Source organism: Schistocerca gregaria, chromosome 3, assembly GCF_023897955.1.
Source record: "Schistocerca gregaria isolate iqSchGreg1 chromosome 3, iqSchGreg1.2, whole genome shotgun sequence".
NCBI classification, from domain to species: domain Eukaryota; kingdom Metazoa; phylum Arthropoda; class Insecta; order Orthoptera; family Acrididae; genus Schistocerca; species Schistocerca gregaria.
In genome coordinates, this window is record NC_064922.1 from 880,493,735 (window position 1) to 880,508,131 (window position 14,397).

Consider the following 14,397-nt stretch of genomic DNA (forward strand, 5'->3'; position numbering starts at 1 on the left):
CAGATTTTTTTCTGCCTGAAGTGAGGAAACACATTCTGTTTTCTCTTTCCACCTACAATTCTTCTTTTATTGCCTACAGTAATTTGTCATTATCTTACCGTGGTAAGGCTTTCTGCAGCATTGAGTAATCTGAATGAGGCAAATTTCAAGAATAACAGGAATCAAGTTCATTGATCTTTTTTAGAATTAGATATCTTCACAGTGAGCAAATGCTCCCTCATTCGAGGTTGTGACTTGTAAATTATTATTTTTTCCATTCATCTCTGCTTCTGATTCAACCACTTTCAACCATTTTTCTGTTATTTCAGCCTCCTTTTTACCACGAAGAAAATAAATATTCAGTGATGATGTTTGAAATTATCAGATTTGTTATATCTTTTGATCTTGTTGTTGTGAATGATCAGAACTGTTTGACTTTGCTTGGCTGTTACAAACTGCTTCCACATTCAGAGTAACACCTTAGTTTTGTTAATCTCTCAGAAGAGAGCTTGAAATAATTGATATATTCCATTTTCTTCATAATGTCTTGGAAGTGTACATACTGTGCTTTTCTCGTACCATTTGTGTCTACTTGACCCTGTGGATTTGTATTTTACTACCAAATAATCTTGGATGTCGAAGATCTTTCTTCTTTCCTGACTTTTTGTCTTCAAACATCAACTGTGTGCTGTCTTAGGTGAGCTGTTGAGGAGATCCACCACAAAGAAGTTGCTTCTCTCCAGAACTTTGTGGATACATTAGCTTCAAAGAATAGGCATCTCGCTTTACAACAATGAATCTGTTAATAACACATGACTACAACATTTTGTTCTCTGTTATGAAATATTGTGATGATGACTGACTCTTTATTCTTTCAGGAAATTATTTGAATTCAGATTTACAAACTCATTTCTGCTGTCAGTGATTAAAAAATGAATTATCTTTCCAGTTTAGTTTTCAATCAACTTTTTATAAAAGTTTGAATATATGTGAAAGTCCTGGCAGAATGTAAATATTTAGGAGTAAAGTAGACCACTCTCTGAACAGCAGAGGCACTGAGTTGTCAAGAGACACGCACAAAAGAGAATGAAAACTTTGCTATCTTTTGGAATAAATCCTTTGACAAACTAGAGTACAAATACACACACAAAAACACACCTCTTGATGACATTACACCTCTGTTATTCAGTGAACGGTCACTTTACCCCTAAATATTCTTGTAAAACTATTAATAGTTTGTGATATCTTTATTATGTTTTTTGATTGATGTTGTATCCACTATTCTATACGTGTCAGAATAAACTAATCTGAGAAATCTTGTACTTCAGTTGGTTCAAGAGTTCTCGCAGATTGAGGGGTGAAAACTGGGGTATAAGTGAGGAGTGCTTGATGTATAAATCTGTTGCACAGTGGTTGTTAGTAGATTCTTTATACACGAACCATTGGCCAATTTTTTACATAGAACTTTAATTGCACCGTAGTGTAAAAGTTTGCACCCTCATGTGTGATAGGAAAAAATCATCTCAAAATACTGCCTACATGACTTCACCTCATTGTTTCAATATTCAATCTAATTTGTTCAGTCCTTATAGAGATGGTGTGACAAAAAAGAAATAATCACCATATCATTAATACAGCAGCCGCAATTGAATGGCCTTTTTGTTTTACCTTGCTTACTGAAAGCAAATATGTATGTAATTTTGCTATGTAGAACTCTTCTTATTGCTTAATTATTCTCTTCGAATCTCCTGCAAGGATGTCAGAATATGTGAAGGTATATTCAATGAAATCACAAGTAGACAGAGTGGCTGGCCAGTACGTAACTTCAGAAGGAGAAATTATAACTGCTGACAGTTAGCTTTTAGAACTGTTAGTAATTTCCTCGGGGAGGAAACAGGAATAGATTGGGGAGACTCAGAAAGGAGAGAAGGTCACACAGACGTCAGGATGAGTGGAGCCTACATGTCCCTCTTTCCCCCCCGAATGGGTTACTACTAGTCCTGAAAACTAAGCTATGTTTTTTGTATTTCTGTGTGATTCTATTGGCAGTACATAGAATTTCATTTTTTGAAGGTAAGTAATGGGCAGCCATTTGGTTGTCTCATTATTGTATAATTCTCTCGAGAAAAGTTATATTCTGTGTTCACAAATTATTGAATTTGTGAACAACATATTGTCTTGCATGAATGTTATTCACTGGAATGCTTTGACATGTGTACAAATGCTGCAAGGTATACATTACCTGAAAATAGAAATGTGAAGAAAATGATTTCTGTTGCTGCTGTTCCTGACAGTGTATAGTTAGTCTTGCCTTTGCTGTGGCATATCTTTGCTAAGTGGCCATATTTGCTGTAGTTGTATCATCTGGATCCTTAGGAAATGTCACTTGCATCATTCTTGTGATTCTTCCTTTCATTCTGATGAGCAGTGCCACCAGACAGGAATCTGTTTCAAACGTTGCTGTAATTGTATCGTAATCAGGATTTCTGTCATAGAAATAATTTTTCTGAACCCATAATCATCAATTTGTACTTGTCTTATATCCCGACAGGCAACTCGAATGGAAAGGACCTATTTTTCTTTTACTGTAAAATTTAAATATGGTATAATCAAATAATAAAAAGTCCGGGATAGAATAATAATAGGTCAAGGATAGATTGCTACTTACCACGTAGAGGAGGCATTGATTAGCGGGGAAAAAATGCTAGAAACATTTCAGCTTGCAGAAAGAATCGTTCTTCGGAAGTAGAGAACCATACTTTCATGCAGCAACAATGCACATGTTGTTTTCTACTTCTGAAGGACTTTGGCAAAAAGCTGAAATATTTCTAGCATTCCTTAACACTGTTAAATGTTGTAAGAAAAGTTTTGGCAGAATCTAAATTATATAGGAGTGTGGGTAACAACATATCAGATAGTAGAGTCATTGAGATGTTGAATACACAATGCCAGGATTGAAGTTCAGCAAGTATTTGGGCTGTGAGGGGTTGTGTCAGTAGGTGAAGGGAGTAAAGATGCAGGGAGTGGGTGAGAGGTTTGGAGGAGGGTTGTTGATGGCTCAGAGGGAGGCAACAGGTGTACAAGTTTGAATGGTGGAGGGAGAGGGAGAGAACATAGCCTTTTGGCAGTGCTTTTATTATCTATATCATCATGGCTGGGAATGAAGGACATTCTACCCACACTCCTTCCCACTCCCTCTAAACTGATATTACACTGCCACCGAACCTCCACATTATCCTGGTTCATACCTATGTCATACACACATTTCCAGCCCATTGCCACAAGCGTCATGTTCCAGGGGTGACCCAACTGCGAGATCTGTCTGATTCATCCGTCCAGCTCATTCCACTCCAGTCCTGTCACATGATTATTTATGAAAGCAGCCATGTCATCTATCAGCTCTGCTGCAAGTCAGGCACAGCTACTACAGTACTTCTTATCCTGTGCTGCAATTTTCTTTTCTGAGTATGTCTTTTCTCAGACTTATTTTCTATGACAGATTCTCTGCTGACAGCCTAGCTGGCTTGTAGGATGTTGATTATGGCTTTCCGCACTTTACATCGCATATTTGAATTAACTTTTTTCATTCCACACATCTGTGTTTGACCTGTACCATTTCAAAAGTCTGTTACAGCACAAGTGCATGATTCACAGAAAGTTGCACAATACACAGCACTGTAGCCAGTCCGTGTGGGGGTATCAGGTACTCATACAGTGGTAGCCCTCTGACCATGAAAGGATCCCAGTAATGATGCCGAACTGTCATCTCCCCACACATCACTGGCCATCAAGGCAGATGACCTTTGCCCTGGCTGGGCTGCACATATAATGAGAGCCGTTGTTTGCACTAGGCTGGATCGTAGCAGATATTTGATCTCATGAAACGATCTAAGTTAACCGACAGACACAAGGCTCCAGGAATCTCTTCAGACAGACTGCAAACTGTTTGCAGTTTTTTTATGAGTGTAGGAACTTCCCCTCCTTGGCCATATCATGGCAAGGGGAAAAAAACCAAGTGGCTTGGAGACACTTACTCCCCTCAGTTCTGGGTTGTACACAAACAGATGTAGGGTCCTTTCTCTCTACCAAGCTAATGTTGTCGTAGAGAATGTTGAAAATATATTTGGCAAGCTCTCTTCCCTTAGTAAATTATGAATTAGTACTATCTTAATGAAGAACACAAATTGTACCTAGTGCCAGGTATTATTCTCTTTTTAACAACTTGGTGATGTTACCATAACACCACTTAAGAACCTAAACATGGTACAGGAATTGATTTTTCGCTGTAATGCTGAAGATAGATGGAGAACCATGCCAACAGTTGGAGAGGTGTGGGATTCTCTTTGTATGTCATGTACATTCTGGCCTGCTGGATAACTATATTGACACTGATCCTTGCATTTGAGGAGTTTAACTTCCAAAGAAAGTCAAAATTATGCTGCACCACTGCACTGTGAACCCATTTATCCCAACCCCTACGTGGTGCTTTAAATGCCAGCACTTAGGGCATATGTCTCCCCAGTGTCCATATGACCTGATTTGTAGAGACTGGGAAGCCTTTTATGCTGCCAAATGTCTGTGTCAGTTGTGGAAATGACCATCCTCCCCAATCCCTAAGTGTGCTATCCTAATCAAGAAATGCAAAGTTCAGGAATTGGCAGACACAGATTGCCCCTCATATTTTGAAGCTAGGGAAAAATATGACCATTTTTATCTAGTCCCAATAATATTGACTTTTTGTTGGTAGTGTGGCCAGGTTGTCAGCGGCACCTGGCTTATTTACTCCTTTGAAGTCAACCTCTGATAGCTGTGCAAATAAAATTGACCATGAGGACTATGGACCCTCCCCTCTATGTGGATCCGAGCACCATCTTGAGAATCACATTCTGCATCCAGCCTGGGAAGCTGCATCCACCACTGGCATTTACAGGTGGTAGGGCCCCCTTTTGGGAATCCCCTCCTCAGAAGTCCACTGTCAACAACCTGACAAGCCAGTGGCCGAAGTAGCCTTGGACTGTGGGTCCAAGGGCTGCCCACTCTTCATGCATTTGCACACCAGCAGCAGATTCTTGTCCGCCAAAAGTTGTGAAAGAGAAAAAGAAAAAATCTCAAGAGAAGGTTATTTCACTGAATATGGAGGTGGCAGGTCCTCCCACACCATCGGGCTTCAAAATGTTCTTTTATGTTGCTTCACTCCTACTGATGACAGACAGTGATCTGTGCCATGACCTGTCCTGCTGGCGTCTTCACATCTAGTCAGGACAGCATCAGTGTAGTGACCCAGTGGAACTGGAATTGATATTATTGTCACCTGTCAGAGCTACAACAGCTAGTTTACTCTTGTTCTGTGATCTATGTTGCTCTCCAAGGAACACAGTTTGCTAATAACCATTCTCCAACTTTTTGAGATTACCATACGTTCTTTCATAACCATACTGGTCCCGAGGGAGTTCCAGGTGGGATTTGTGTATTGATTTGCACAGATGTCACTGGTGAGTGGAATCCCCCATGGCGATCACTATTTCTAATGGTTGTTTACCTCCAGATAGGGTCAGTTACTTACCTAGAGCAGACCACTTTACTCCAACACCTTGCCCTCCTCTTTTCCCCTGTGAGGAAATGCCACTTCATCTGTGGCAGGAGCCTTCTGATATGTCAGCTTCTTTCTGATTTTGATTTGTGTCTCCTACCAACTCCATGAGTGCTTCCCGTTGCCTTTTCAAACATTGACCTTAGCATCTCTTCTTTCAGTCTCATTGAATTGCTACAGTGGCCACTGTGTGACACTCTTTGTGACAGTGACCACTTTCTGGCGGTCCTGTCACTTCCTTGTCATCACCCAACTTCGTGCTGGGCTCTCCAAAGAGTGACTGGCAGTTTGGTTGTTCAAAGAGTCAACTGGCAGTTGTATGTCTCTGCTGTCAACTTCATCCGCGCTCTGCCACAGTGCACCAGTGAGGTTACGGGAAATTTCTCTGATGTAAACACCCATTGGAACTTCTAGCCCCCCCCCCCCCCCCTCCAATCCTTTGGAGAGGCCCATTTTGCCTTCATCTAGTGCCATGGTGGGCCAAAGGCATTACAACAGCTGTTCAGGATCGCCAAAGGGCCTGTCATCATTCTTAAGTGTCTCTGGTACGACTCAGTATCTGATTAAGTGCAGTAAAAAGGAATACTGAGAGCATTACATCTCTCCATTGGGAACTTATGCCCGTGTATCCTAGGTGCGGGCCAAGCCCTTAGTCTACTGGGCTGGAAAAAGATTGGGTTTACTTCTTATGGTGGCATACCTACTGATGCATTGGTTCTTGTCAAACACCTGGCAACCCACTTTGTGCCTACATCAGCATCCCCTCTTACCTGACTTGATTTGTCATGTGATACCAACTCAGGCCATGACCTGCTTCATCATCAGATGAGTCAACATCTGAATATTATTCAGAGACTTCTTTTGCGTCTGTGTCTTCAACCATGCGTAGCTAGAAGGTTTTTTCCCTTCACAAAGGCAAGATAGTATCATTGTCCCAATCCTTAAACTAGGCAAAAACCGGATGTCCATTGACAGCAACTGTCTGCTTAGCCTCACTAATGTGCTCTGCAGACTGTTTGAAAGGGTGGTAGACCAACAATTATGCCAGGTTCTTGAATCACAGTGTCTTTTACCCATATTAGTGTGGTTTCCAGAAGAGGTGGTCCATTATCGGCCATCTGGTTAGATTCGAAACAGCAATCTGAAAGCCTTTTTCTAAATGCCAATACTTTATTACAGTCTCTTTTGACCTGCTATCAGCTTAACAAGTCACAGTTGCTAAATACTGTCAAAAATTCTTTTCAGAAGAATGGAAAAACTGGTAGAATTTGACCTTGGGGAATACACTCTTTCGAATTGTAAAGGTGACAGGGGTAAAATACAGGGAGTGAAAGGCTATTTACAGTGTGTACAGAAACCAAATGGCATTTATAAGAGTCAAGTGGGATGAAAGGCAAGAGCAAGCAGTACAGAAAACAAAAGAAAGCTTTAAAGTAGGAATTAAAGTCCAGGGAGAAGAAATGAAAACTTTGAGGTTTGCCGATGACATTGTAATTCTGCCAGAGCTAGCAAACAATTTGGAAGAGCAGTTGAACAGAATGGACAGTATCTGAGACATCACGGGCTCACCAATTCAGCACTGAAGGGAAGCATGGGGGGTAAAAATCATTGAGGGAAACCAAGATATGAATACAGTAAGGATATTCAGTAGTTACTCAGAGATGAAGAGGCTTGCATGGGATAGAGTAACATGGAGAGCTGCTTCAATCCAGTCTTCAGACTGAAGATAACAACAACAAGGCATACAACATTGCTGCACTATCCTGTTTTACTTACTCTCCATGACTGGGACCAATGAGGATCCCTACCAATTTTTATTGGTCAGTGTTTATGTTACTGTTTCAGATTGGAGTTGGTGCTTCACTCAGATCCCCATGGATCCAAGAGAGTGGTGTCCCATAGGGCTCTGTGCTGAATGTTAAAATTGCTTGCTATCTTACTGGTATCAATGTGCAAGTGACCTCTATTGGACCAGTGGTCACCCTTGAACTTTACCTTGATGACTTCTGCATTTGGTACATCAGTCAATCTGTAGTATTGGCAAAACACTAGTTCCAAGGCACCATCCACTTTGACTCTACCCCATTGCTTCCAGTTTTCTCCCATGTGAAATGTCGATTCTGACATAGAATTTTATGTGAGTACGCAGTGACACTGTCCTAATTTCTGGGACTCCTCTTTGAATAAAAGCTGATATAGCTACCCCACATTTGTCAACTAAGGACTAGCTTCATGTGAAAGTTTGACACTCCCTGCTAACTTGTCCACACCTCTTAGGGTATGGATCACTACTTTTCACTTCCAACTGTGCCAACTCTTCTTCACTTATGAAATCCATTCACCATCCGACAATTCCCTAATCACCCAACTTATGAAATTCCTTTTGCACGCAAGGGGCACAGCCCCATGACACCTGCCCTTGGGCGGTGTTACCATTTGGAATGTGACTCAAGGCCCTCAGGTAGAACCTCTGCCTAACATCCATAGAATGTCTACCTATGTTTACTGACACCCTCCTTGCCCTTTTTGGTAGTACCCAGTCCACACATTAGGACCAACCTGTTTGAAGAATTTTAAGTTTCAGCCACCCTATGATCTTTTTCATCATCTGTTCCTCGCAGTATGTCAGAAACTTCAGGGTGCTACCATTTCTTTTTGTCCTACTTTGTGTTGGTAGGACATAGTTTATGATCACTTGTACTGAGAGTAACACAGAGACCAGTGGAGCAATTCAGAGTGAAGCAAAATAGTTGTGAGGATGTAAAGTGTGTCCAAATAACAATTTGAATTGAAAACATCAAAAAGACAATGCCAATTACTCTATTATTAATAGCACATACTGAAAGATTTGTAGAATAGTGAGAAAACCGACAGGTGTGACACAATGCACTCTCACCTCAGTAGAAGTCCCTACAGGACATGCCTGTAGATGGGGCGGTGCTGCCCTGTGGCAGTTAACTGTGGCTGGAGTTTTAAGCCTAAGTATGTGTGTTCTGTCCTACCTATTAGTACTCGAGTTGGTCAGGGAATCCGAGTGACTGTCAAATACTACACCCCTCTCCGCCCTTAATCAGTACTTAGGGCCAGAAATGGCCGAGCCTGTGCCAGCTTCATTGAGGAAGGGTGGGAGAGAGGTGCCAGAAGCCCCACAAAAGGCTCCCAGGGTAGTTTCTCAGCGTGATCGACAGAGCTGGATGTTGGTGCTGTCTGTTGGAGTCTCAGCTGATCGATGGGTTCTGGGGTTCAGCTTGGTCCAGTCAACAGGGGAGAGATGGAGAGAACAGTTTGGCCTCCAAGGGATCTCAGTCTGAAAAGATTAATTTCCCTATTGACTGTCTGGAGGGAGCCAGAAGTGGCTTAAGGAGTGGAAGTGGATCCACCTCTAGCAGCTCCCTTTGCTGGTTACTGTCGACCCCCCCAGTCAACACCTGACACAAGTGCAGAGGTTGTAGAAGTAGCAGGCAGCCTTGTCCCTGGTATGGTTGCATAGGTCATACCCAGTCAATGACCATCATTGACATTAAGCTGGTGCCATAATGAAAAATAGGTCCACTATGCCAGGTTGGTGTCCTTAGGCAGGTTCTCTGGCCATTCCTGCCATACATCAGACAATACCCTTCAGAGTTGTGTATCATGACCTGTTTCTCTTGCTTCTTCACCCAGTAACTGGGAATTTATCAAGAGTGTGTCATTGAATTGCGTCTAAAGCAAAACGCTGCACTTTGTGCCCCTCAATCTCTTTATTTGGGCTGTAGAGAAAGTGGGAAAAGGTGTTTACATTTTAGTGGTGTATGATGAGTCAATAATGGATCTTATAGGTATAGTTACTAAGGAATAATGCCGACTGTTGCTGTCACTGTGCCATTTTAGAGGGGTATATTGGATGAGGAGAGAATGACATAAAGAGTGGTTGTGATTGATGATCAAGTGACAGTTCCATACATAAATGTTTGTGAAACAGCTTGCCATTTTATATTATAGCCATTGCCTCTAAGGTACTTTCTAAATTGAGAAAAAATCTATGGCTCTGATCACGCAAATTTAAAAACTTTTTTGCACAATGGTTAAGAGGATGGAAAATCAGGGCTATCTTGGGAATAAATTTCATGTAATAATTTATTTTGTCGAGGAATGACTATAGTCCTCTGAGAATCTTTGGAGCTTGTATGTTAGTTATTGCATCCATATGATCCTGCATAGGTGTGAGCCCTACTTTACTTAATATATGTCCTTGGTTCAATTGAACTACGTTTGCTGAGGCGACTACACAGAGCATGGACTCCAAGCCATGCAAGCAACATCTGTAGATCGCACAGATGCTGCTCGCACATGGCCCTGATAATTAGGAAGTCATCTAAGTACTGAACACAGTTGGGGATATTTTGAATGAGTTGCTCAAGGTATCTCTGAAATATTATGGGAGAACTTGAAACACAAAAGGTAGCCTGTTATAATGATACATGCTGAATGGTGTATTTATCACTAAAAACTGTTTTGTCTGGTCACCTGGTGGTAATAGGAAGTAGATGTCAGTGAGATCTGTCTTTAAGAAATAACACCCCCCACAAGTTCCTCTGGCCTACGAGTTGGATACAGACCGACATGTGACTGAACATTAAAGGTAGACCTAAAATCACCACAAACTCTTAAGTGATCCATATAGATTCTTAACTGCTCCCATGGTCATTGCCCATTGGATAGATGATGCTGGAAATATTACTCCCGTACTTTGTAAACTATCTTGCTGCACTCTAGCTTGATTGCACAGGCTGAAATGCACTGGATATGCTCTACAAAACTTAGCACTCTGAAAGCCTCAAGAATATGTGATTTTGAAAACTTGTCACACTACTTAATGTAGGTTCAAACAATTGCTTATACGCACAAATAATGTATCAAATTGTGGGAATTATATCACAGTTGAAACTAGATTCACTTGGTCTTAAATTTGGAAATCAAAAAGCACAAAACTGTCTAACAAAAAATTTTGGATGTCATCCAGTAGTTGACTATAGCAGGGTTAGTTACCGAACTTCAATTTTATACCTGGATTATGATTTGATCTCTCAATGGGATTGTATGTCCTAATCTATATCTCCATCTACATACCTAGTAGTAGTAGTAGTAGTAGTAGTAGTAGTAGTAGTTTCCTTGCCTATTTCACTCACAGATGGAGTAAGGGAAATATAACTGTCTGGTATACCTCCATTCAAGACCTTTTTGCGTCACTGACCTCACACGAAAGATACATTGGCAGCAGTAGAGTACTGCTGATATCAGCTGCAAATGCCAGTTCTCTAAATTTTATAAAGGGCATTTTGTGCAAAGAACATCGTCTTACCTCCAGGGATTCCCGTTCGAGTTCAAGCAGCATATCTGTAAAACTCACATTTTCATAAAATCTGTTAACAAATCTATCTGCACTCTTGTTAATTGCTTTGATGTTTTCTTTTAATCCAACCTTGTGGGCATCCTAGACATTTCAACAGTTCTCAAGAATGGCTTGCACAAGTGTCCTATACACAGTCTCCTTTATAGATAAGCTACACTTTCCTAAAACTCTCACAATAAACCAAAGTCAACCATTTGCCTTCCCTACAACTGTCTTTACATGCCTGTTTCATTTCATATCACTTTGCAGTATTACACTTCGATATTTAATCATCGGGACTTCGCCAAACAGCAAACCACTAATGCTGTATTTGAACATTATAGGAATATTTTGCCAAGTCATCTGCATTAACTGACATTTTTCCACGTTTAGAACAAGTTGCCATTCTTCACACAAAATAGAAATTCTGCATAGATCATCCTTTATGCTTCTGCACTCAACAATGATATTTTCTATGTACTGCTGTGTCATCAGCAAACAGTTGCAGATTGCTGCTCACCATATTGGTCATATGATTTATGTGTGTAGAGCACAAGAGCAATCCTATAACAATTCTCTCGGACACTCCTGACAATGCCCTTGTCTGTGACGGACACTCGCTGTCAAGGACAATAAAAATAAGTCTTTGAATAACTCACATATCTAGAAACCTATTCTGTGTGCTTGGACCTTTGTTAACAATCTCAATTGGGCATTGTGTCAGATGCTTTTGGGAAATCTAGGAATATGAAATCTGCCTGTCGCCCTTTGTCCATGGTTCACAGAATATCGTGTGAGAAAAGGTCAAAGTTATACCTTCTAAATACATGTTGACTTATGGACAAAAACTTTCTTGTCACAAAGAAATTTATTATATTCAAACTTTACTATATGTTCAAGAATTCTGCAGCATACTGATGTTAAGGGCATGTGCTGAGGATATCATAGGTGTGGAGAACTGATGTGCTGGTACATGTCCACGTTAATCAAACACATGGCTGTGCCTGTGCCCAGCTCGAATTCTGTAGTTGTTCCATTAATTTCCACCTGCAGCATGATCTTCTGCACCCCTTCTGCTGCTACTGCGGACCCTGGCAAGATAGCATGCAGCATACTGATGGTTATCGTTGTTGTTACATACCAGCCAAAGCAAACTGTTGTTAGATGCTCTGATTTGCAGCATGCTAAACAAGTGGTATTACAAAAGGGCATTGACACTATTGATTCCATGGCCCACGATCTGGGCACAATTTGATGACACCAACTTTTTTCGAGCCTTATGACAATTATAGGGAAAAACCATTGTATGAGTGGAGTTCGTGAAGTGAACGACTGGCCAAAACCAAAGTCCAGAGCATAGCAAAATCATTGTGAATGCGCAGTCCAGGGAGCAATCCAAATGAAAAACATTAAATGGACAAGGTCGGTCACTCTAGTATTCTTACACGTAGTCTAAAAAGTAATTACAGGAATCCTGTGTTGCATAGTGTTCAACACCAGGATGGTTACCCTTTTTTATTCAGCTGTAAGCTGTGAGTAATGTCGTCCCATTTCCCAGCAGTGACAAGAAATACAGCATCAGAATGAGATATGTCTGCAATCAGCAACAGCCTGTTGATCTCCATTCCATACAGGCATGTTAACCCAGGATTGATCATGGTGCTGCAAAACTTGCCCTGTATTCCCACTGGTGTATGCAGTTTCTCCTTTTAGCCATATCATTCCTAATACTGTAATAACAGTAGTTAGCCAAATTTTTGTAAAAAAATTTCTTCGCGCCCCACAATTCCTGTCTTATTTAGGAAAATCGTTACACAGAAGATGTGAAGTTCTCTGTCATCTGGTGAAGGTCTGCACAGTATTTGTGAAATGTTATCTTCTGCATGGTGTACCTTATACCAATGGGCCAATACCTGTCCCATGGGTAATCAAAACTATTGTCTTCCTTGTTACTTTTACTTACACATTGTTCTTAATGGCATGCATATATATTTAATGTGGAAATCCTGTTGTTTGAAGATAAATTTTTATATTTAATTTTGGAACTCAATATTTAACTTGCTTGTTATTGAATATTGATATTGATCTTGTGTTTTAAATTTGTAATATTATTTGTAATTCGAAAGTAATAAACCTCTTTCCTCTGTTTGTAGGTCAGTCTTCTGGTGGGAAAGCGAACACTTTTCCTTTATAATCTTCATGACCCTGACAATCCTGTGGAGTTAGCATTCCAACAGCGATATGGCCATGTTGTCACATACAAATGGTTTGTGTACCTTGAATTTTAAAAATAAATATTTTTCATATCTGTATGTTGATGGTAAGAGATGTGATGGTAAGAAATAATCTTAAGTTGTAGGTGCAAAGATCACATCAATGTTTTTAGATATGTGATCTGCCTATGCAAATAAATGAAAGGCTCTTTGCCTTTACAAATGTCTGCTTGTGTCTGTGTATGTGCGGATGGATATGTGTGTGTGTATGTGCGCGCGTGTACACCTGTCCTTTTTTCCCCCTAAGGTAACTCACACATACAAACAAAATTAAAGCTTTCGCAACCAACAGTTGCTTTGTCAGGAAAGAGGGAAGGAGAGGGAAAGACGAAAGGATGTGGGTTTTAAGGGAGAGGGTAAGGAGTCATTCTAATCCCGGGAGCGGAAAGACTGACCTTAGGGGGAAAACAGGACAGGTATAGACTCGCGCACACACACACACACACATATCCATCCGCACATACACAGACACAAGCAGACTGTCTGCTTGTGTCTGTATATGTGTGGCTGGATGTGTGTGTGTGTGTGTGTGTGTGTGTGTGTGTGTGTGTGTGTGTGTGTGTGCGCGCGTGCGCGCGCGAGTGAGTGTATACCTGTCCTTTTTTTTCCCCCTAAGGTAAATCTTTCCGCTTCCGGGATTGGAATGACTCCTTACCCTCTCCCTTAAAACCCACATCCTTTCATCATTCCCTCTCCTTTCCTCTTTCCTGACGAAGCAACTGTTGGTTGCGAAAGCTTGAAATTTTGTGTGTGTGTGTTTGTGTGTTTTTTTTTATTGTGCCTATCTACCAGTGCTTTCCCATTTGGTAAGTCATGGAATCTTTGTTTTTAATATATTTTTCCCATGTGGAATGTTTCTTTCTATAATTATTACATATGTGGTACTGTATTATAGTTATTCTTTTATTGTTGAGTCAGAAACAACAATTTGAAGGGCATCATTCATAAGGTTGGATTATTATTTGGTTCTACTTACATTTGTGATCTTACTGTTCTGTATGCATCATTCTGAAATTGTACTCATTTGTCCTGTGTACACCAGAATGACCAATTTTTTATATTTTCAAACACTTTTCATGTGACTATTTCACTTTCTTTCTTTCACTGTTTGTTGGTGGCTTGTGTTTACAGTGTGTAGTGTTGCCAACTGTCCTCAGGGTTTTTATTCATCTTTTGTTTGTGTT

General features: G+C 40.6%; 1 protein-coding gene across 1 annotated transcript in view; it reads left to right on the plus strand.

The window, feature by feature from the left end:
- Positions 1 to 14,397, plus strand: part of LOC126355026 (WD repeat-containing protein 19) — a 293,157-nt gene that overhangs the window by 63,343 nt on the left and 215,417 nt on the right. Inside the window, exon 5 of the mRNA XM_050005172.1 lies at positions 13,094 to 13,206. Within this exon, the coding sequence (XP_049861129.1) occupies positions 13,094 to 13,206 (113 nt within the window). The remainder of the gene's footprint in view (positions 1 to 13,093; positions 13,207 to 14,397) is intronic.